Below are 25,421 nucleotides of genomic sequence, written 5' to 3'. Positions count from 1 at the left end.
GATGTTTGCGATATGGATTTTGTGTACGTGCTGTCTGGAAAAAGCTCTGTACTTAAGATGCTGCCTGAACTGTCAGAAACTGAAATTCATTCTCAAACTCCCCGGCCTCTGGTTTTCACTACGGAATCTGTGACAGTTTGTTTTGAGTAATCCTAAAGCTGAGTAAATGGATCCATCAGCTCTCCTGCCAAGGCGTGCAGCAGGCATTAGTTTCCGGAACAATTAGTTTTTATCCCTTTATTTTAAGAGGAATCATGAACCAGCAGTTGGTAACAGTTTAAAGCAAGGAAGTCTGCTGATCGGAAAAAACGAACCTGTGACATATTGGATAACTGATCCAGGGATTTAATGAATCGATTTGGGGCAAAAGAACATCAATTCAGATCGATGCATTGTGGTTAAACGCAGCCCTACATAATGACTATGGTCCAACTCATTAGTCTGACCCGCTTCACGTCTCTGCATGGATAATGGTCACCAGGTTTTCTGTCATGCTCTTTATAAAGTTTTATATATGTGGTGTCGAGACACCAAACATGTCACTCCCGCATTGCCTTCTGCTCCATATAGTAGTGTGAACTTCAGTGTCATGGGTTAGACTGATAACGTGCTGGTTTTCACGAGGCCGTCCGATAATACCGTGTCAGTCCTCTGTACCTCACAACGCTACTGAAGATTAGCGGAATTAGAATCAACTTCATTGTCATTGTCCAGGTACCAATCTAAGCTAGCATCTCAGCAGAACTATATATTATATTCACAGTAAAGTGCAACATGTTCTTTTTATACATTATAATCGCCATATGCGTATTTGCAGCATTAATGCTCCTGGAACTTGTACCTTTGGTAAATTCCACCTGGTGTTACTTGTTCAGTGAGAGTAGACCGTTTTGTGTGGTACCGGTTGGAACCATGGCATTGAACTGTATTTGAAACCTGGGAGCTAACTGAGTCAGGTTTACTCCCAGGTCTGCATTTGTTCTGTGGCAAACTCACGTAGCTCATGTAAACGCCATGTTGTCACGCACATGAAGCAGTGGTATACTTCACCATGTACCTGAGGGTACATTTGTGAGGGGCCTGACCACTCCCAACTGTGGAAATAACAATGAACCCATCATTGTTAACAGATACATGAGATGAAATAAGGTGAAAATGAAACCCCTGAATAACCTATACATTTTTCATTATTACACTGTTATTACACTTTCCTCATTGCATGACGGTGATCACAATATTCACTTGAATGTGGAGGATGTATATGAGGGCAATCTTACCAAAGCATTTTCCTTTGCATCATTCTATCTGAGTCGCCTTTGCAGATGCAGTTTTGCAATGGTGCATCCATGTTTGTCCACGTGCTGTATTTTAGATGCATTCCAACTATTTGTACGGCATCTGCTGAAGTTTGAAACTGAAAGAAAAGGGAATTTGTCACAAACACAAAACACTTTCAAGTCATTTGAGTGGTAACAACAACACAAAAATGTCAGGTGTAGTGGCTTATGTTCAGGGTCCAGAGACCTCTGCTCCTATACACACTCTTGTGCTGCATTTTAATAATGTTCAGTTCAATGAGGAAAAAAGGTTGACGTAAAACAGTTTTGTTTCAAGTTAATTTTCCCAGTGCCGCTCCAGAAGTGGCATAAATATACTTTGTCCCACACTTTCATCAAGTTTAATGTGTCTGCTTGACGATTCTTAAAAAGATCTTACATGGTGAAATGGCTCGAATGCGCTCTGCCAACAAAAGTAAATTCTAAATAAAAGCAGGACTCTGTCAGCTGTGGCTGCGGCCCACCTGCCAGAGCACTCTCTTGGGGGGTGTTTGTAATCATGAGTGACTTGGTCTCACATCACGCTGAGTGAGATTTATGGCCTCTGTGCTCCGAGAGCCCAAAACTCAGTAATGATGTTTATGTGAAAGGTGCTGCTGTTTCTGGACTCAAATGGAGCCGCTGGGGTTGTGATTAGCAACTTCCCGGCGAAGAGGGCGTGTCTGGTGCACGTCTGGATCGAGGTGGGCTGCTGGAGTCGTTTTTTAAAAATAAGCTGTGTTTTGAGGGAAAGTATCTGGCCCCGTGGATGGATGGACGTGGTGAGGAAAACCACGTTTCAGAAGTGTATTAGTGGAGAGTTAATGGATTTTTCGTGTGCAACTGCACCCAATTATGCTTCGATATGACTCCGGCACCGCAAATAAATCACTGGAGTCACTCATTCATGCGTGACATAATTGATCCTCATAAATGTGTATATGATTAATAAGTCAATGTTCAGTTTGTTATTTACTTTATGAGTAAATATTCAGTTTATTAAAGGGTAACTGATATCCTTAGAGCATTCATTCCCCCTTTTGTTTTAAAATTACAATTTAAGTCCAGCAGATCTCAGATCCAATTTATTCCCATGTATTCTAATGTGTCATGAAATTGAAATCATTTTTCGTTATCTATTTACGATTTCTCACACACGTCTTTGCCCTTGGTTTTATGAGAGTGAAGTTTACTAAACACTTCACTCTGAATGGTGTTCTTGACCCTGTTTGCCCCTCTTGACCACAGCCTTATTTAAACCCTCTACATATTTCATCGTCCTCTGCCCCGGACCAGGTTCCCAGCCCTTCTTCTTGACTGCCTGCTCTACCCAAAAATGGAAGCTTTTGTCCTCTGTGGATGATTCGGGTCAGGGTGTATTGAGTGGAAATCCCCCTTCGCCGCACACAGGGGACATCAATATGTAGCCGGTGGTTGGAGAGCGAGTTAAAATGGCTCAGTGCCATAATTTATTCAGACACTGAACTGGCCGTGGCTTGAAGTATTCAAAGTAGGCTGAGAAAAAAAAATAGCTTTTAGACATTTCATGAAGCCATGGTTGCTTGGCATTTATATTTAAATCAGTTAAATGTGAAAGCATAGACACGGAGTGTGCCTGGGCCAGAGGGCCACTAGAGAAAATGGTCAATTCACCCGGCAGACAGCCTTCATCTGCTGCCGTCTGATAGCGCCTATATTCTTCTTATGTGCTTACAATTGTGTTTAAATACTATTAAGAAGCCTTTTCTATGCCGCAACTCTACCCCTAAAACAGCATGAATGGAACATCTCTGTATGCAGAAGAAGGCTGGAGGTTATTGTCCTGAATATATGATAGTTTTTGAATCCAGTATCAGTGCATGGGGCTTTCAAATTTGGAATTTATATAGACAAGGGAGCGGTTTATTACGTGTACTATGCTTCCTGTTTGGTATATTCAGGAACAATAGGTGAACCCAAGTTCCCATTCACTCGGACCATAGGCGATGTTCACAATGAAGATTTATCTTCTGTTTAATGTTATTTCGACGTCTGTTAAAAAAATAACTATCAACACTAGTATTTATCAAGTTTTTTGGAGCCTTTGCCTCATTCTTGCACGGCTCAAATCTAAATGCAGACTCAGAACTCACTCCGTCTTCATGGGCAAGTCATGGCTCTGTTACCTGCTCTTGGCAGGCAGTCAGGAGGAGGTGCTGCTCTTCTCAGGTACAGCACGGATCCCTTCTCTTCCACTCCATCCTCTTTCCGTAATTGGAAACTGTCCGAAGCAATACATTAGAGCTGACCCCTCGTCTTTCACCACCGTGTTGGGAGTTGATGTTGCAACATTATTAGGACTGCATCAAGAGAAAACGGAAGTGTGTCGTGAAGCAGGAATGCTAAAATAGAATTTTAAGATGAGTGCCTCCCCGTAAACTATAGCTTTAAACAAGTCACACTTTCTAAGACAGAGTCCAACTCTCTGGAAGTCATATGTTGATGTTTGGGCACAACAGCTCCAAGTCACGTTGTGAGTCCAATGTGCGAATGTGTGAGGTTGGGGTTTGGGATGGTGCTATGGGTGCATCAATGGATTTTTGTTTTGCAGTGGGGGGTGTCAATTGCATATCGAATGTGGGGGTGAGCGCTATCCCACAGCTTACCGCACGCCAACCTCTGTCTTTTTTTTCAATCTCAAAGGCAAGTCACAATGTGACTTGGAGCTGCTCTGCTCAATTGTCAACATATGACTTATAGGAGAATGTATTTCATTTGATACTCTATGTAAGAATACCACATGTTGACATTGTTCCAAAACCCTTGCCAACACATGCAGTCAAAATAATCGACACTCATAGTAGAGTCAATGTAAAGATGGTGCTCAGATTGATCATCTGAAAGTGCAGCCACCACTTCTGGGATCCTCCCACTGAGTATGTGGGTATGGAAATTGGTGCATAAACCAATGTTAAGGTCAAAATATGAGATGTGAAGCACGGACTGCTATTGCAAAGTCGTGTCTTCCGTGATTAGTACTCTATCACCAAGAACTCTTTCGTTTGTCAGCACTGATACATTTCAAAATGTCCTTTCCTCCGAGGCAACTTTCAACAAGCACTTTTTCGTAAACTGAATACAAATCTAGCCTGGATGTTTTGACCTCAGCAAAGACACTCAGCTGCTCATAACACTCCGGTGTGTCCTGTATGCCCAAAGCTGTTAACTTAATCTCGCTAAAACTAAACTAAATGGGTTTGATATCGACTTGTTTGCTGTTGGTATATGGAAATGCCGTCATAGAAGAGTTCTCCTTTTTCTCCTCCAAAGGAGGCCAGTGTGAAAGATAAACAAAGGACAAACCAATAAGAGGTAATAGGTCTGAGGCTGACCTCCCCCTGCAGCGAAGTACGCTGTGTGTACATCTCTGTGACCCGGTGCCCGCGCTATAATCCCTCACTACAGGGGCTGGATTAGGGCCTGCTTTTATTAGCCACCCTCCACAGCCCCCACTGGTCTGGCCGCCGCTTCAGCCTGGATCGATGGCTGGCTCATTCTGAAGTGGCTGCACCCGTTATTAAACGTGGGACCGAGCAAACCCTTCGGACTGCCGGGATAATCCCATCACAAATTAAAAACAGGGAAATTGGTCGGGGAGGATAAGGGGGAGTCGGAATCTTCATATTGTGACCTTCTAACACACAAACAAGAGCTACTTACTTATCATCCTACGTTAATATGGTTCGGATCCGGCTGCTACACGCTGCTCTCTGATGTCCTGCATCTTGTCCATGTAGATGAGGTGTGGTTAAGATGATGTGACTCCTGAATCATGATGAATTGTTGTCGATACAGACTCTCACGCTCAATGTTTTTAATAAACTTCTTCAAACAATCCTCTTTTACATAACATCCGAAGGCAGACACTTGCAGTCGTGCTTCTCCGAGTTGGGCGATTCAACTTAAGCATTCTGTCAGATGATGTTTTCCAAAGTTTACTGTACTCTGTTTATGCTCAGAGTGTGGAGGATGCATGACAGCAGAAGCCAAGCACATTTTCCAACATAACACATTGGAAACTCGAAGTAAAAGCGCTCACTAACTGAGCGAATGATGACAATAGAAGAGTGGGATAGTTGTCTTCAATATCCAGGTACAACTAAGAAGGAGTGATGCACTGATGAGGCTTGATATTATTTCTAAGCGGCTCAACAAGCTCAGACTCACAAGCCTATGAAGTGTTCTAGTCCAGTAAGCACAACACGTCAGGTCAGGCATGATCAAAAACAAGAGCGTAAAGCTGGTGTCGAATGAGAGGAGCAGGAGCATGTGCTGGTGAGGCCTCATGAAACAATGTTCTCACTTTCAGATCGAGGTAGGCGGCACCCCTGTTTTAAAAATGATGTCATTTCATTTCCATTTTTTTCAGCAGAGTGTCATCGAGTGGGCTCTGAAAGTGTGGACACTGTTTCAAGAAACGTCATTAGTCCATCGATAGCTTACCAGCAATGCTGAATGTTCAGTAACTGGCACTTTCAGATGCGCCAGGCGCCGCTCAAGTCACTGCTAATGGTTGTGCTTGTTGTTTGCTAGGAGAAGGAAAGATGCTAGGACCAGAACTGTGCAAAATAAAAGCCTCTGTGAGAGGGTCTTGAAGTGCAGTGGTCCCTCAATTTGCGAGTTGCGGTGACGTCAACACCTAGAAGCTCCTGCTTGAGGTGTTTTGTCACCGTACATTTGTAATTTAAGCTATGCAGTAGTAGTTTGGTGGGTTCATCTGCAATATTCTGAATATTAACTGAATAGATAACGGGGAACGGGCACAACACTGATGCAGTAACTGTGGACCAGTGAACAGGTGAGATGCTAGTTACTTGGCGGATGACCAGGATGATTTTTATCTCAACTCAATGCAAAAAAATGTGTCTCAAGGAACTCACAAATTGGGTTTTAAGTCGATGTTTACATACATTTCTCCGTATGAATGAGTGACGAAAAAGCCGTGGCTCATGCTGGACCTAACAGTTAATCCCTCATATGCTCTCCCTGGTCAGGAATGTGCCGTTCGCCGATAAGGATGGTTCTGACAGGCGATGCAGATCGGTTTCGCCCTCTCAGTGTGAAGCAAGAAAGTGAAATGCAAAATATAAATTCCTATATCATTTTTCTGTGTGTATACACAGGAAAGTATGCGGACTAGACCCACAGCCAGATTTGTTGACAACAGATCTCCAGTCCGCCTGACTCTAGAAACGATCACGGTCCGTGGAGCAAGCTTGACATTGTCATGTCGTTGAAAGAGTTAGATATGTGTCCTGTAAGAGCAGAGCCAGAAGCCATTCGGGGAAACACACAAATGCTTTTAATCCTCCATATATGACTTGAGTAACTCAATACCCAGCCACACAGATATAGATGTATGGATGTTTAACAAAGGTGAGGCAGATTAATTAAATCTCTGAGCCGCATGCTTCATCTGTTTCCGATGTTCCTGTGTCATCTCTGGCTCTGTCAGAGGGGTAATGCTGGTTGTTAATTACTCCTGCTGTCTGAGGTAAATGTCATTAAAGATCTGAACTAGACGTAACCACAGACAGACTTGACGTCTATTTGATTCTATTATTGAATCTTCCACCAGATCTGAAGGTACATATATGACGACACGCTGTCTCCTGTGGGTTTTTTTAACAGCTTCTCAATATCTTTTATTGAAGCCTGCGGTAAATAAAAGTAAATGAAACACATTCTAGCAGTCAAACTCAGCATATATCAAAGTCCTGATTCTTCTGTATTGCTCTGCTAAAATGATGCTAAACCTCCGAGACTGAAATGGATAACAGAAAGTTTTATGATCAAGATGTTTACAAAGAAATGAAAGGTTTAGAACCCCAGCTGCTTTCTGCACTTTTGATAAAACAACATGGAGTGATCTGAGCAGATGCTGAAAAACGGGTTTGTCTGTTTCCCAAGATGCACGAGAGGAACTGAGTCATAATGATGCTGCCTCTTTTTTCTTCCATTTACTTGTTCTGGTTATGTGGGAAATATTGTCGGCCATAGTGACAAATCCAATACGTGTCCCGATACAGGAGTGGTGGTATATTGTGACACTGTTTCAACAATATATTGTGATAAGAGCCATCATTTTAAGGGGGGAAATAAAATAACGCGGCACAATATTAAGTGCATGAAAACTACGTTATTGTTATGACATCAAAGTTAGACTTTCAGTTAAATGCTGGTTAATCAACAAAGTAACTCAGGTGTACAAAAAGAAAAGGTCAGTATTAAACAAATGCAGCAGCACATCCAAATATCAATGTATTAAATATTGATGTAGGTGACTTAAAATGTCAAGACAATATCCGACAATCAAATATTATGGTATTTCAGCAAAAATATTGATGCAATATTTGACAGTCAAGTATCATGATATTTGAGCGTATCAACATTTTCTTGTGCCCCATCCACCACACTTCCTACCAACTGCTTTTATATTCAGCGAATCTTAATGGAATAATGTGAAAATGGATGAGTGCAACTCAATGAACATTGAACCAGCATTTTATATGTGTGAAGCAAATACTACATCCAGTAAAAAAGTACATAAATAAAGAAAAAAGAATCTGTTATCACTGCAATAAGTTGTTTTACATCCTCTTTGGTCATGGGTGTATGAGAGCGTTTTATGATGCTGAAAACTGCACCAAGTCCAGCTTACAAATGTACATGGATATTTGTTTTGATAATGTTTTGATTTGCTGCACCATATGTGTGCTTAGATTCTACAAGTAGTAACATAAAGTTCAATAAAAAATATGAATGAAAAGAGAAAAAAATAAGAAAAAACATTCACTGTTGTAATGCAAAGTTCGAAATATTATGTCATATTATGTCCTACTCTAAATATTTGTCTTGTAAAATGTTACTGTCACTTCCTATACATTCTTGTGCTATACCTTACTTTTTTACCATCTTAAGTCTTCAGTGTCAATATCATCTGGAAAGTGGGCCATTCCAGATTAGCGGAAATATATTTTTAGTTGACCAGTGAAGGTTTTAGAATGAGCATCAGTTACTCCAGCATTAATACTGATGGAGATCCCTGACCGAGGAAAGGTCTGAATACAATTTAATGTCTCTCTGTGGCGTACAGATAAATAGTTGTCACATTGACTTTTGCTAATTTGTCGTCTTTGTTCCCAGCTCTCCTGCAGGCGGTCATAAGAATCACTTACCAGCCACATTTAGAACTCCCCACTCTTGTCACAGAATTAAATACGCTTGATTTGCAGCACAGCGTAAGCCGTGATTAAAATGCGCTGCTTCCAACACTAAGACTTGTCTCCGGTGTATCAGATGGAAGCTTAGCACCGGCATATGCTCGCTGCAATGAGCCGCCAATGGATGACAGGTGGTTTTCCCACTATTTGCATAATTACGGCTGTAATGCTCAGGCTGTTCAAACGGTCTAAACAAATCCACACGGCCTGTTGGGAAAATCCAGATGATTCACGCTGCAACTCAGATATACTTAACGGCTTCCCAGTTAAGCAAGATTCCTCGGCAAGTGTTGTGTGAAACTTCATTCCTGCCTCTTAGTCGGGCAAATCTGGGGTAGGTGCATACGGACGTTCATTTTTTACTATTAATCAGTGCTGTCAGTTTGGATCTGCAAATGTCCCTGCATCGCACAGTAGCAGCTTTTCTCTTCCAACTTGTGCAACTCCAAGTCTCCAGTGACGTGGCTCCTGTGAAGTTGGCAACTCCTCATTCAAAACATTTGTATCTGAATTGTTTTGTTGTTGTCAGGAATGCAGTCCGGTATCTGTGCCCTGCCAATATGGTGACAAAAAGCAGGTTGTCACATCCATCCATGCCGCTTGGACACGCCCAGACAGTCCTCTGCCCGCCCACTTCAACCAGCTCCTCAGAGAGTATTGTAATGCGTTCTCTATATAGCCTCCTCACAGACTGACGTTCTCGAAACACCTCCCCACGGAGACATTTGCAAGACATCCTTGCCAGATGCCCAAACCACCTCTTGTGGCTCCTCTTGATGCAGAGGAGCAGAGGTTCTACTTCGAGCCCTTCCAAGATACCCTGTAGTTTTGTGCCACCTGTTGGTCTTGTCCTTTCGGTCATTACCCAAACCTTATGAGAGTCTTGCCTACTTGCTGACGCATTTTTGCACTCACCTCTCGATTGAACAAAACCTCAAACAACTTAAACCCAAGCCACAGAGAGATTAAATCTTTCATAGTTCTCCATGTAGTTCAACAGTAATCCAGTGTTTTCACCCACCGTATCCGATACTTTCTGAAACAATGTTCCAGAGTGAATGATGCGGATGCACTTCTTTGGGAAAATAATGACGTCATGGTCCCATTCCACTCCGGAAAGTCGCCACCTCATGATACCAGTACTTGTAGTTCCATTGACTCAAACCAAAGTTGTGTATTTTGTAAATACAGATGTCGATCGATTTGTTTTTGCTCAAGTGCTAATAATTAGCACACAAGCTTTATTTGCGCATGCGCCGTGTCGTCTCCTTATATGTTGCACAATCATTACAATCCATGTATTAGTACTCATGTACTACATTGTTTCAAATTATTTGCAGTGAATCCGTGTGGACAGCAGAAATGGGTTTCTTTTTACACTTTTTTAAAACTGCCTGTTTGGAAAATGTCCGTCTTGATGTGGATGAAACCTTCAATTCCTCCAACACTGACTTGAGATGGGAAGTCCCCCATTTTCTGGTAACCAGACTTGGCCATTTTAGACTCAGGTGCGAACTGTTCCTCTGCAAGTGTGATGGCAATAATGCCAAATCATTTGCAAAAGCAGATGTGGGATTCTTAGGTCATTCAACTTGAGACTCCTTGCTACTCACTTGTGCCTAGTTTCATTGTATTAATAATATCCACTCTTTTACCCACCTGATGTATTGAACTGCTTTAGTCAATTGAGTGACATGAAATGTTACTTCCAACGTGACAAACAAACCTCTCAAGATATATTCGCGAAAAAGCCTCTTGAAAAAAACAGCTAGCGTTTATTTTGAGGTTACTCTATTTATACTGGAAAGTCTGGCGTTTTGTCATCTTTAATCACTATATTTAAAGTCCAGTGAGAGTTTACATTCCAGCAGGACTTGTATTCATAAACACACCTATTTTTTAAAGATATGTGTAATCTGGCGAGTTGTGTTTCTTTCAGTGTTTTAGGACTCGACCCAAGGAAAATCACCCAAAGTCCAGTTGAACAATGTTTCCATTTGGCCTCAGCAGACCAATTACTGAAGCAAAAGTGCTCATTATTCTGCTCTGTGTGTTTCCACTGATGTGTAAATCAAAAGTGTACATCAGGGCTGCTATGGCTACCAGATGTACAGGCTGTTTTAACGTGTGAAGGACGCTGATGTTGGCCCTTCTCATTTTTCGTGTTCTCCACAGATATGCCTCTCCATGTCCGTCGCAGCAGTGATCCCTCCCTCGCGGCTCTGACTCCAGGTGAGATCCTGCTTGGCCCTGAAGAACCGTCCAGGAAAAATCCGGCCCGCTGGTCCACGACTGCTGGCTTCCAAAAATACAAGCACAAACCCAACGCGACTCCCAGCACCAGCAGCCTTGAACGAAAGGTAGCACTCTTCTTTGTCATCTCCTGAAAAGACGACGCATCTAAAGATATTAAAGGACATTACATGTATTTTTGGGCCATTACTTTTCCAATAACTGGTGTTTAAATTCTAATACTCATCATCACCTCTTTGAAGGAGGTAGTGTGACAGTCATGTTTCTCTGCCTGACTGAGAAGTTACTGAGAAACAGATGGGCGCATTTCAGTCAAATTATCTGGACACATTTCCGATGGTAAAATGAACTGATCAAACTTTGGTGGTGCCCATCTGGATATACAAAGGTTTTGATGGACTCATCGACTGATCATTATTTCAGAGCACTCATATCTGTGCCTGGTACTATCCCCTCGCTGCTACATTTGAAAATAAAGAGCTATTTGTTGACTAAAAATCACATTCTACTCTTGAAACGTCAACGTGACGCGGACTAGCTCCGAGCCTTACGATGAAAGAAGACCTTGCTTGATACTTTTAACCTTTTGGGCGCTAAAGATGCAGCATCGCACCACGCAACATTGCGGTATTCAGACTCATCGATGTGCAAATATGAAACCTGGTGTAGTTACTACTTTACACAAGCAGATGACAGACACCTGTAGCTTCAATCCAAGCAACATTCAAGGCTATTTCTATCAAAATTTTTGAGCAAAAAAAAAAAAAAAACGCCCTCGGTCGCAGAGACAAGGGCTTTGTTACACAGTATGAGCAAAACAGAGAGCAAGAGAGCAAATATGACGGTGTTGGATTCTGAAGAGAAGTATTCACGCTCTGATGGAGATCACAACAGTTGGACAGGAAGTGATGGCAGAGGTCAGCAGTGCTGCTTTAATGCGTCGTGACTACCTGTCCGTTCGTCACGACTGCTCCATGAGAAGCACATTCTGGAGCCAATTCATCAAAAACACCATCATCGCTGCTTGAGATATGAGTGGGTCAGATAAACATATGTGAAAGTCATATTTACGATGGCCCACAATGGGTGATGTCATAATTTTGAAGGTGAAAGAATGGTACAAGTTCAAAAAAGGCAAGAAGTTGGTGGATGCGAAACAAACGGACACGCGTCAGACTGGTCACATAACTTTTCCCCGGGACATTGGTCTCTTTAAAAGTGTCTATGATGTTGCGGTGTTGCCATTCTCACATGACTGAGTGAACAGATGATGCGAACATGCATCATGCTCTGGACAGAAATCATCTCTGGTGTGCCACAAACAGTGACCTGATTTGCCCCAGGTAATTTTAACACCGTGCTGCTCATGTTCCCAGCCCTGTTCAGAACTGAAAAAAAAAAATGCAAACATGACTTTGTTAAACACGGAACATTGCAAACAATGTCAGGGGTGAAATTAGCTGCTTTGGCAGAGGTTTACGACTCTTATTCTCCAGTGACGCCCACTTTTTTCTTTTCAGCGTAGAAAGGCAAAAGGCAATACAGTGTTGATACCAAACTTATATAATATGAGTAAAATATTTAAGACTTATCTGTTAATCGCCTCAGATGTTTATTATGTGAGATGCCGATGAATTTCGGATTGATCGTAAATGCTGAACAACGTCCCTTTGTTTTGTAGCATTTCTAAAATAACTGCATGTCTCCGATCATAAAGGCTCACGCAGGATATTAGGTATGTCCTCCCTGCAGTTAGGGAAGACAAGGGAAGCCAATTAACCACTCAAAATGGCTGCCTCTACGTGGCGCCGTCAGACTTGGGCTCCTCGCTGAGAAAGAGAGACACTTCCGAGGAGGTTAAAAAGGGGGAAGATTGAGTGCTCCGAACGTGACATGGCAAACCTCTGTGAGATTATTGCCTCTGAAAGCTCTGTCCGATAATCCTATTAAAAAGACACTTTGGTTGTCACTGCCGCAACAATACCGCACACTCACTGGTGAAGGAAGAATGGGGGGCAAAAAAACGCAGAATTAGGACATCAGTCGAGACAGAAATGTTTCAGGTGGGTACCTATCAGTGGCGACGTGATTTCTTTACAAGTTGGTTGAAAATCTCTGGTCATCTATTGTTAATGTTAAGTGATGCAAAGATGTTGAATTGCTGTTGGAAGTCTTGATCTGTGGTGCAGTGTCATCCCATCTTTGCAATTGAGCTCCGAACTAGAGATCATCAGTCGGTAACTCTTTTATTGAAATTCAGCAGCTATTTGAATTTTCATTTTCAGAAGCTTGATGAAGTTTCCAAGAAAACATGTACTACTTAAGCGCTTGCATTTAGTCGGACTTTTTGCTGGATAATTTAGTGGAGGCTTTAATAAGTTCAGCGCACTATGAAATTGTTTTCCACTTTCAAAATTGTAGCTGGAAAGTGTAGAGATTTTTATGAATAAGATCACCATTATTCATGTCTGCAGATGTGTGTATAGCTGACCAAAGACTTCTTTTTAATATTCTATGTCTGAAGGCGGGAAGCTCTTTTATTGTTGCCGCCACAGAAGCCTTCAGTCATCAACTTTCGCGGTAAACTCCATCAAACTCCCCTCCCAAGTCCTCTACGTGAGAAGGAACGGTCTGATGGTATCAGGCCGCAGGTTTGAAGATTTACCGCTGCCTCTCTGGTGTTGCTGTGTTTCCCCTGCTTTACGATCTGCTTTGACATTAAAATTTGTGGAGTGAGGCTCCCTGTCGCGACGTGTCGTGTGGTGGAGACAGAGTGCGATGGCTATCTTGGGGTCGTCTCAGAGTAGCGCTGGGGTTTTACAGTCCAGTCTGCCGTGCTTCCTCAGAGTCATGTCACACTACATTCAACCTGAAAAACATCTGTTGTCGCCGACCTCGCTTTCTCTCGCGAGCTCAGCTGCAGCTATCTTGTAATAAGAGGCCTTGTACTGTCTGTTTAGGTGTTGAATGAGAAAAGTTGAAGGTTGGAATGAAAACATGAAAACACAAGTTCAAACAACAGAGGAAAAACTGCCTTTTCAGTGTTGAAAATGACTGAGACGTGACACAAACTTTGGCTCCTCAACTTCTGACTTTCTGTATGCCACTTACTATGTTCGCATGGAGATGGATGGACAGATGGAAGGACAGATAGCTAAATGGATAGTTAGCTAGCTAGATAGCAAGCTAGATCGTGAGTTAGCTAGCTTGCTAGATACAGTAGATAGATAGCTAGATACAGTAGATAGCTAGATAGCCATGAATTAGCGAGCTAGCTAGCTAGATCATGAGTTAGCTAGATAGATAGATACTGTAGATACATAGCTAGACACAGTAGATAGCTAGATAGCCATGAATTAGCTAGCTAGCTAGCTAGATCATGAGTTAGCTAGCTAGATAGATACATTAGATAGATAGCTAGATACAGTAGATAGCTAGATAGCCATGAGTTAGCTAGATAGCTAGCCAGATCATGAGTTAGCTAGCTAGATGGATACATTAGATAGATAGCTAGATACAGTGGATAGCTAGATAGCCATGCATTAGCTAGATAGCTAGCTAGATCATGAGTTAACTAGATAGATACATTAGATAGATAGCTAGATACAGTGGAAAGCTAGATAGCCATGAGTTAGCTAGATAGCTAGCTAGATCATGAGTTAACTAGATAGATACATTAAATAGATAGCTAGATACAGTAGATAGCTAGATAGCCATGGGTTAGCTAGATAGCTAGCTAGATCATGAGTTAGCTAGCTAGCTAGATACATTAGATAGATAGCTAGATACAGTGGATAGCTAGATAGCCATGAGTTAGCTAGATATCTAGCTAGATCATAGATAGCTAGATACAGTAGATAGCTAGATAGCCATGAGTTAGCTAGATAGCTAGCTAGATCATGAGTTAGCTAGCTAGATAGAAAAATGTGACTAATGAAAGATGAGTTATTTCAGTGCAAAATCAAATAACTTCAAAAACAACTACTTGCGCTTGGCGGTGATAACAAGATCAAATGCTGCCAAAGCAAAAAGAAAATATGTCATACTGTCTCACATTATACAAGGCTAGAGTCACCTTGAGAGTCACCCAATTTTTGCGCAAAGGTCTATTGATGATAAGTCATGATGAAAACGATGACTATTTGACACATTAATGGAAGAGAATAAAAAGAGAAAAAAAAGAAAAGTAAGACCTAAAACTGTGCAGTTACATTCAGAATTGAAATAGTAATGACTTGTAAAAAAAATGGAAAATAGTAGCTGCGGAAGCCCTCTTAATATCGAGATGATCAATTTGATAGTTTCACTCTGACTTCATGAGGGCCACATAAATGCTGTGCAGGCTGTATGTGAAAAGTAGCTCCTCAAGTTCTCATCTGAAGCTGTTCCCTTCTCCTCCTCTTCAGGGCAGAGGAGGCCATGCTTACCGGAGTCTTCCTCGAGATGCAAGTGGCTGGTCCACGCAGTTCCAGAGAGAGATGATGCGCTCCTCTCTCAGCGCCAACCACCCGATGGTTGACAGGTGGCTGGACAAACAAGAGCAGGTAGGTTTCTTTGTTTCTCTGTTTGTCACCGTGTTCGTGAATTAAATGCGAAAAACAAACATTCTGATCACTGTATCGTTTGTTGTGAATCCCGAGCAAATCCATTAATCCTCTTCTCTTCATCCCCTGCAATCACAGCTGTAGCGTCAACATTTGTTTATGTTAAATATGATCATTTGCTTTACGTCCTCAGAAATCTCCAACATCAACAATCAAATTTGACATTTCGCAGCTAGTTATTCCAGCCACGTTGGCATGTCGACGTTCAATAGATAACAGCCTCAGCGGGGACGGAAACGTCCACATGACTGAGACCTGGCGGGAGCTGGCTTCTTTCATCTGACAGCTCCTCTGCTCCATCATTCATCTGATGTGTCACAGGGAGTGTTTTCCGAGCGCCACCTCATCACCAAGCGTTTGTCTGTTTTGTCACTTGAGGTTATTTCCATCTTGATTCTTGAAGCTCTTATTTCCTTGGACGGGCAGACGAGGGCAGCCTTGGTCAGAGGGACACGATAAAAGTGGTGGCAGGACTGTGAAGACTTAACTAGACGTCAAACTTCCTCTTGTTTTAAGTGCTTCACTGATGCATGTAAAAAACAATCAGCTGCCCGAAACAACAAATCCTTGAGAATATTTCCTTGTTTTCTCCCACTGTTCTCGCACCACAAGGCGCAACATGACATAATATGACATAACTTCCGCGTGATGACACAGTGGGCGCTTACATTTTTTCCCGTAGGGGAGCATTTCTTGATGTTCCAAAAGAATGATGGGTACTGACACACTGCTCTCGATCACGAGATGCTAGTCGTACTCAGTAACGTGAGTCGGAATTTGAGGAGTGCAACCTCTTGACTTAAACTTTGCCCCAACTGGCTTCAGAAAATGCAGTGGGAAGGGAAACCTAGCACGGAGGTTTCCTTGACATCAGCGAGAATATCTTGGTCCAAAACCCCTTCACTTGAGCTGATTGTCCCTTTGCTGCTGAATAAGATCTGGTTCACCCTCCATATTGTCGCTCAGGTGCCTCATATTTAGTCATCATGCACGAAGGTACACCCGTTGAAACGTCATAGTTGTGTTTCTTGGGATGCATCCTTTGGCATCCGGACTCTGTTTGTGGCGTACATGAGAGCCTAAAACAATGTGGGACGGCCTGATGACCTTTGGACTCAATATATTTCAGCAATCGTTTCTACACACCATTGCTACAAAAAGGTTGCTACCTATACCAAAAAGAGAGATGATACAGGTGGAGGCCATAATTGGGAGGGAATTCTGCATCTTCTGCGTCTCATATAATAGTGTTTATCAACTGGTGGCTCACATCGGTGGGTCACAAAGCCATTTTCCACAGGCCGTGGTGTTAAGGTAAATGGCAGACCGTGAAGTCCGGCCCTCACAAACAGTTCTCCTGAGAGGGAGAAGTCCTTTTCGACAAGCCTGCACTGTCATTGCGAGCGGAGTCACACTCTACACAAACAACTCTCAGCTCCCATGTCAAACCCTGCTAAAGTACTGGGCTGAACCCTGTGTAAGGTACATGCTGCGTGCCTCATACTGTAGTATTTAGTAGCCAAACAGAGTGATCAAGACGACTTCAGGTCTGATTTTGCCAAGATAGTGACCGATTGATCCAGGTCCAATAAGGTCTCTTATAAGGCTCCAATAAGTTCCAATAAGGGCTCTTATATACATCAGTGTCTTGAAGCTTAGGTATAGATTTTCACCCTGACTCCACCAGTCTTGTGCTAAACGTAGCTAACAACACTTGAGCGTCGAGATGTGAGTCACCATCCTCTGACTCATGAATACACTCTCCGCATCAAATGCAACCAGCGCTCTCAGTGTATCCGCCGATGGCCTCCGAGTGATTCGGTATATAAACAGCTGACATTAGCCTTGGCCTATTATCCCACTCATGAATGCTAATGGCGGTGTTTGTGTGTGCGCTCATGTGCTGGTATACATTTGGACCTGGCTGTGTGCCGATTTGCTGCTTTATTATTCTTGCCACGATAATGTCGCAGGGTCTAACACCAGCTGTCGATCCCTGAGCTGCATAATCAAATCAAAAGTTTCTGATCATGTATGCTTTTTCCATTTGCTAACTTCTCTCTTTTTTGCTGACTTGCCACTGGAGTTTACCTCCTTTTGCTCTTCATTCTTACAAAGAACCTTACCTTATTTAAATAGGTTCAACATCCTGTTATAATCCAGTGTGTTGCTGAAACTATTGAAGTGTTGTGTCGATTCCAAACGTACGCCACGTAATGGAATGTTTGGTTTCTTTCTAATAGAACACTTTTTGCAGTGCACTCATTAACACAGTTTTTACAGTTCCCGAACTGAGTTTGGCTTGAACATTGAACACTAAAAAGACCACACCACAAGTAAACCTACCTCCTCAGAACATTTCCGCTTTTGTAAGTGACCACCTGTGTAGTCTTTATGCCGAGTTTCCGCCACATTTAAATGATCGTGGTGCACCGCTATGTCGTAAATGATTGTTGCCACACCTTTAGAAAAAAAGGTTACTTTTTAAAGATGAAATCTCACATGATTAAACATATTAAAATGAAGTGGAATCAAAGCATACGGGTTATGCAACGCGTCACTGAAGTAGACATGAGTATGGTGGTTTTCTGCGAATGTTTAAGTGAATATTACAGCAGGAAAACTGATATTGATTGTCTCACGGACCTCTGCTGCTCCGCAGCGGAAATTTAATCCCCTGCGTTGATGTAGTCAGCAAGGAACGCCCCAAAGCAGCCGGAGCCGCAATTCCTAGTTTATCCATGGGGAGGCGGACCACTGCGGATTGGAGAAAGATTTACCTCTCACGATTAAAAACTAGCGTCTTTATTGTCACTAATTCAGTAATACTCCAAAATATTCCCCTCTGATTCCTTGTTTTTCTATTGCGTCCTGATTTGCTGCTTTCCAAAACGTGTTTTCACTGAGTTCAAAGAGTAAAAATGCATCGCTAACATCTCATGTCGAACGATATTCTGTCAATGTTGCAAGCATAATTAAAGCGATCTAACACCATTAATGCCCCTTCAGTGCCTTATATCATATTATTTCTCCCCTTTTATTGCTTTCAGTATGTCAGCCATGAAGATAATCGCTGGTTCGATCAGTTCTGCGGCCCCGAGCGTATCGTTCACACTAGCCTGTTGGTGAAGACCAAACACCGCTTAAACCCTTAGGCAGGCTGCAGGCAACTTTAGAGGAGCTGGGCACAAAGAGAATACACGGCAGCACCTTGTTTCTCTGTTTCTGTCTGGACTTTCATCTTTCAACGGCCAACGTTGATGCTTGTAGGCCTTTCTCGTTCATTGCTAAGCCGGAGAGTTTGCGCTAAATGGTCAGAAAAGTGGTGCCATGTTTTGTGATGGCATGCAGTAAATAATGAAGCCAGACCAATAGCAGGTTGCTAGGGACTCTACAGTGGGTGGAAATCCACACAGGCTCAGGTTGATCCTACAATCTCAACATCAGACGGAGTGATATATAATGTTGCGGACGTTAGAAGTTAGTAGCATTTTAGTCGGGTGAGCCTGGCGGTGAAGAACAATTCAGCGGAAGTGAGGAAGTTCACTATAATTCTGCTTTGTTTTTGCAAATGACATGCTGAGGCTTTTCCCTCTCTTGTTGTGGAGAGCCGTGTGAGTGGCAGCTCAGCAGTTTGACTGAGCCTCACAATGGCGTCTCTTCACTTAATTAGCTGCCGTTGTTGAACTGCTGCCGGCGCGTTTCGGCCCCTCACTCGCCACTGAAGGTTCATTGGTGATTTATTTTTTTTTCTCCCCTCTCAGGACCCGAGTCGCTCTTCAAGCCCCGCGGCGTTGGCAAAGGTCGAGCTTGTTAACCGAACATGCTTATTGTTAGTGAGTGAACAGGAAAGTCAGGACCATTAAACTCCCATCGAATGTAGCAGACAGTCACCAGGAGGACTTTTCATATCAAATTAATGTGTACCATTTTGGACTCAAATTACTAACTTGCTCAAACCCGTTTTCAGATTTCAATGACGTGATGTATTCACAAATTTGCCTGATGGTTAATGTCCAACATAATTGAATTTACTGTATCCATGGCTTTGTAGTGGTGACTGACATCTTCCTTTGAATGGAGGATGCATGTGGACCAATATATAAAGCAAAATAAAACTACATACAGTAGTGGCAGCATCATTTGTCGTGTATTAAACCCACAATCAAACGTCAACTATTACATTTGCTGTGCAGCTGCAGAGAACTTGCTTTCATACTGTACAGTAGTCAATGGCTTATGAAGCTTCATGAAACCGTGTCCTCATCCCTGTTGCCCACTGGATGGCACACTCTGCTCTAAAAGCTTTTGGATTTAGACCGTTTCATTTGGAAACAAAGAGCGCCGCCCACTGAGCTCTGATAGCAAGGGCGCTGTTTCTACCCATCACTACAAAACAATAACAATTATGTATATGTTATTTTGGTTTATGCATTTGATTTATTTGGCTGTATTTTTATTTATTTTTTTATTTTTTGTCATCCAGCTACCACATCCAGTTGAGAGGTAAAATATGTCACGATTGTGCCTCTCCTTTTATAAGAGAGGTGGGTAATGTATTATTATTATTATTATTATTATTATTATTATTATTTTATTTTATTTTTCACTGCTGGAGCAGGGTGAATCCTCACTTTAGGGCCTTGCACACTGAGGGAGAACTCTTGTGCGGGTGGGGATTTGGTATCCTGCTGTAATGACAGCTATATGAGCACAAAGTTCTGGTTCCATGCATTCAGATAATGCATAAATTCTCCAGGTAGAATAAACTCTCCAGGACTTTTAGTGTTTTTTAAACGTGCCCATCCTGTTGGCTGTCGCACAAACATCAATTGAGAGTAAACCAAAACAATTTCGTCCTATAGGTTTCCTCAAAAATGAAACTTTGAACCCTTCCGAACACACATTTAGTCATCAACAAAAACGAATGCTACTGTAGAACTGATAAAATGCATCACCTGGGGCCATGACGGTCATACAGTTCAGGTTATTCAACCTCCTTTATCTCCAATAAAATACACTCTTTTAAATAAGCATTTGTTTTACATTGAGTGTGTTAGCTACAATTTTAGCGTTAGCTTTATACAATGTCCTTCTTACTGTTAAACCAACTATAACTGTAAATATAAAAAAGCTTCAAACACAATATAAGTAATGTATTTTGTCAACATGAGTCACAACGTCATTGCTCCCTAACTGCCAGTCGGTGGAGCAGGACTCCGCCTTTTAAGGTAGAATGTTAAGGAGGACCGTTAAGGATGTACAATGATCTCTTCTTCATCCAACCCTCACGACGGAGACACCCCCTATGAAAAAAGTCGATCCGAGTATGATACGAAAATACACTCCTGTTACAGGCCCATGAGCTACTCCTGCGTTGGTGACCCCTGCTCTCCAGACATTATAATTGAGTCTTGGTTTAAACTTCAGATCGCTTCTCTCTAACTTCGTTGCATGCAACACTTTCACCTGAGAGATGCTGCATGATAAAAGAACAACCTTCACATCTCACTTCCAAGTACAGAGCACAAAAGACAAAACCAGTTTCCAAGGACAGAATATTGGAAGAGAAGTTTCTGAGAGAAGAAGATATACACACCGGCATTAACTTTCTCAGTGCAGAAGAGCAGAACAGTGTATGTATTTTATTTTATTATTTTATTTTTTTGTTCCAAAGTTTCATGCTGCACCGGTGTTCCTTCCCTCCGCTCCTCGTAGAGACACCTATTGATTCTTCCTTTCTTCTCTCCTTCTGACTTTATGGAGAATAGTGCAAATTATGTTTCACCTCTTATCTCTCTCGAGCAGAAGAGGCGACGGCAGACGTTTTCTTGAAAGGTGCCAACGCACTTTTACCCTATCAGCGGCACTGTAGCCGGGAACTGTGTAACCTGTCATGCCGGGCAAGTTGTGTTTGCTTCCAGACAGTCCAGATTAGACGCTGAATGATTTGGGCTTCAGACAACCGATAGCAATGTTTTGCCACCTTCTTTTGTCAGTTTTGAAAATTTGCAATTTATATGCAAAAAAGTTGCTTTGTGAAATACAAGAGTGACCCATCATGATCAGAAAATACTTTTTCTCTCTGAAATAGTGTTTAATACTTGTCTTGCTAGTTAGGGATTCTTCCCTTTTCAGCCCATCTGACATCAAGCTGATGTCATTTGGATGTTTTAATCCAATGTATTCTTACTTTCCTGCATTCCCTTTTGTGCGTGCCCTCTATTGTCACCCATCATGTCTTCATCTTCCTTTTTCTTGCTCCACCATCATATCTGACCGCTTTTACTTGTCCACACTTTTCTTCTTGCTCCCAATGATTCATGTCTTTCTGTTACTGAGCTACTGTCTCTGAGCCTTACATCATGGCAGCTCTGACAAGTGATGGGCTGTGAAGTGTTCACCTTTTTAGAGCTCAATAGGTGGCGCTCTAGGTTTTAGTAAAAGGGTTGTTCAAATCCAAAGATTTCAGAGCAGAGAGTGGCATTTAGTGGGCTTTTCCGAAGCTCTCACTACTGTCTTGTGACGCTTTCCTTTCACAGTAGTTGCGTCCCGTTCCACCGTGTCTGCACTTTTCTCTTCACCTTACGTGATCTTTCCTCTTTCCTGCCTTCTTTTAACTTTGAAATAAGTCATGTCTTTTGCACTTTGCACTTTGCACCATGGCAGTGTGTTGTTTTTATCACTGTTGCCATTGCGCCTATTCACTTGCATTATTTTTGCTATTTTGGTTATTTTTTACAGTATAATGGTTGCCATCGTAAAAAAGGAACTCTTTTCCAATGTATTGAACTGAATAAAAATGTAGGAAAGCGGGAAAAAAATAAACACTTTGTTCTTAAAATCGACACTTTTTTGCACTTGATTCCCCTAGATTGTAGGCTAGCTTGCCAAATCATGGTAGGCATACAATATTATGACTCCTTGGATGACTGAACAGGCACAAGTGCCAAAGTGAGTACATGATCTCTGTGGTTAAAGTCAATTTGGATGCAAAAAAGAAACACATTTTTGTAGTTAGTGTTTATGTTCTCTGTAAGAACTTGCCAACGCTGAATTATATGTAAGACTTTAGAATAAATAGGAATGAAGAAGAGCACTTGTCAATGACGTATAATAAACAAAATTATTTCTTCATTTTTTTGTGTTGTTTGAATCTGTTTCACACAGCTGCGATATCTTTTGACACTTAAGCAGCCACTTTTTTTGCGCATTTAAATCATTAAACCGCACTAAAGTGATCTCAAACCCAGAAACACGTCTCCAGTTTCACCCAACGTCTCCACTCGTCATGCCCTCCAGGCATAAAGTTGGCACATGGCACATGTGTTTTAGTGAAAATTGGGCGAGAATCGGTTCCAACCTCTTTGTCTTGTCAGTCAAAGATGTATTTTTCCTTCTCTGTGCTGTTGGGCTTCACTGGCTGGAATGATGAATGTGCAGAGTTTGACCCTTGCAAGCTGTTTTTACTTTCATTGATGAAAGTGCAAATTTTTTTTGGGCCCACTGCAAGGATAGATTCCCCCGTCTGAAATATTGACATCACAAATGGTTTTCTGCGGATCCGGGTCACTTGTGGACTAGATCATTTACAGCTCGCCAACACTTTGAGTTGCACATTTCATGGTGGAATAGAAGGCATCGTGTAACATAGTACATGTAGTTATTTGCACATTTAGAACTCTTTTTGGGAACCATGATATTTGTGGGAAAAGTAGTGGACAGGATGTTTCTAAGCTATTATAAATATCATCTTATATTTACTTGTATTTATTGTCTTGTATTAAAAATATACATATATTTACAGTGATGTAGTACAGATGTAGGGCACCATCTAAACCATTCACAGAGGGTATGGTCTATGGAACGCACATGAACTATTAATAAAGTAACTGTTTATTTACGGTTAACCGTCTACAGTCAACATTTGGTCACTATTGCAGGGTAAAATCTAGTCCACCTTAACAAGACACTAACCAATACTTTGTAATGATAAATTACTGGGTAATATGCTGTGAATACACACATGGATACATTTATCCAGGGAACCAATTGGGTAGGTCCCTAGTCTGAGTTTTTATTTTGTTATCAATTGGAATAAAATCAAAGACTGTTTTTGCACTCACTGAACTAAAATTGCTTTGGAATATTTGACCAATGCTTTTTCATAGTTGTTCCAAACAGTTTCCATACGTAGATACTCTGTTTTGTCTGAGTAATTCTGTTTCTCCATTTTTGAAGGGGACTTGTGTTTCGATGATGGTCCCTCCAGTGATACAATCCAAAATATATCTGGGCAGAACTAGTTCAGGATCATCCACGGACCCACGTATTATTTGGTTCTGTGAACTGTGAGCGACCTTGGTGTTCACGCACTTATGGAGTGGCCTCACCAAGATCTCAACCCTTCCAGCTGACCACTGTCCCTGTGTGCTTCATTGAATTCCCGCCTCCCTAAAGGTTTTTATTTGCAAAAAAGCATCACCTTGTTGGACCGTTGCTAGTCTGCGGTGTACTTCCTCTGTACAGTGTCACAGTTTATGTCCCTCCCCACCCGGCCGGTTTGGAACGTGTTAATTCTTGATTAGAGTTCATGCGTTCGCCTTCTCCGATTTGCTCCGCGGAGTGAGAAATCACTTTTTCAATGAGAATAATTGAACATAGGCAGGGGGGTGCCAGCTCATTACCCACAACTCAAAGGGAGCTCGGGCACCTTTGCCGAAGACAATAATGACTTCAGGGAATAAAACCGTGGCACCAGCATGAAGCCAAAGCAGCATGGACTCAGTACAAAGCAGAAAGATTAACATGCAGACTGTGTTATTCCTTCAACTGGTACAAAAAAGTCTGTTTATCTTCCAGTGTTCTGATTTTAATCTATTGAATTATCTATTGCAGACTTTTCACAACGTGAATTTCTAGCATTTTTACAGTCTATGTCAGGCCTGTTTTATTAGGATAAGGAAATGAAACCGCTAACATGCGATGTATGACAGCTGATACCTTAGGATGGCCACTGAGAATATCACCGCATTCACACTTTCAAAGTTATGTTGGAAAGCTTGTAAATGGCTCCTGAATTCATGATGATTTTATGAAGGTGCAACATAACTCATTATGTACTTGGTGAAGCTAAAAACATTACCCACAATACGGGTTTCAAAAAACAGAAAAACAAAATCAGACCCGAATGCAGTGCTCTAAGTGCTTGGTTTTAAATCACTTTAGCAATGATTCATGACAAAATGTGGAAGTATTTCTCTCGATCTCAAATAATAATTGGTGAGATTTTGGTTTTCCCAATGAGTGAAGGCAAAAGCCAGACAATATTATTATTAATATTGTTATTATTATTATGATGCTATGTTCCGTAAAACTTCAACCTGAACACATTGTGCCATAAAAACAAAACAAAAAAAAACAGACTTTTAAATATAGAAACACCATTAGTAACCAGATTGCTGAACTGCAGATGCTCTGTGTCTTAATACGGAGGGGCGCAATGATTCATGTGCAGCATTGGTTTTATGGTTGACACAGTTGGAAGGGGATTTATTTTCTTCATAAGCAGAGTGGTCTCTTTGGGGATGAAATCATAGCACTTATCCTGGAGAGAAATAAACACAATTCACAGCGAAGTGTTGAACGGATGCTAGGTGTTTTCACAATTGCTAATTTAAAGGTTGTCATATTTGAGTGCCAAAAAAAAAAAAAAAAAACTCCTGCTGCGTTGTTTGCTGACACTAATATATCTGAAATATGTGTTCATGTTTGTTGGAAAAATATGCATTCATTAAATACAGAGGGACACCCAAAGTGCTGAGCTCTACTCATCCTGAGAAGTAGATCATATAAAGTGATGTTGTGTTGGACTCACTGCCAGGCGACTGGACGGAGTTTGGCCCGATACTTTGTCTTGCGTCATTTGGAACAGTTTTGTCGGGAGGCAGGGGTTTGATGCTGCTGCGGGAAACTTTGATCATTCT

General features: G+C 41.8%; 1 protein-coding gene across 8 annotated transcripts in view; it reads left to right on the top strand.

The window, feature by feature from the left end:
• The window catches only part of LOC128755422 (partitioning defective 3 homolog), a 336,729-nt gene that overhangs the window by 104,605 nt on the left and 206,703 nt on the right, over nucleotides 1-25,421 (top strand). For 5 of the 8 annotated variants that reach the window (XM_053858871.1, XM_053858873.1, XM_053858870.1 and 2 more), the window contains exons 4-5: nucleotides 10,754-10,938; nucleotides 15,238-15,375. In XM_053858871.1, coding sequence (XP_053714846.1) covers nucleotides 10,754-10,938; nucleotides 15,238-15,375 — 323 coding nt within the window. Of the gene's footprint in view, nucleotides 1-4,915; nucleotides 5,671-10,753; nucleotides 10,939-12,699; nucleotides 12,895-15,237; nucleotides 15,376-25,421 lie in introns of those variants that run through there. The other 3 variants (XM_053858874.1, XM_053858875.1, XM_053858876.1) reach the window with 3 other exon arrangements.

The sequence above is a fragment of the Synchiropus splendidus genome, chromosome 3 (genome assembly GCF_027744825.2).
Source record: "Synchiropus splendidus isolate RoL2022-P1 chromosome 3, RoL_Sspl_1.0, whole genome shotgun sequence".
NCBI classification, from domain to species: domain Eukaryota; kingdom Metazoa; phylum Chordata; class Actinopteri; order Syngnathiformes; family Callionymidae; genus Synchiropus; species Synchiropus splendidus.
This window is presented reverse-complemented; position numbering and strand designations above follow the sequence as displayed.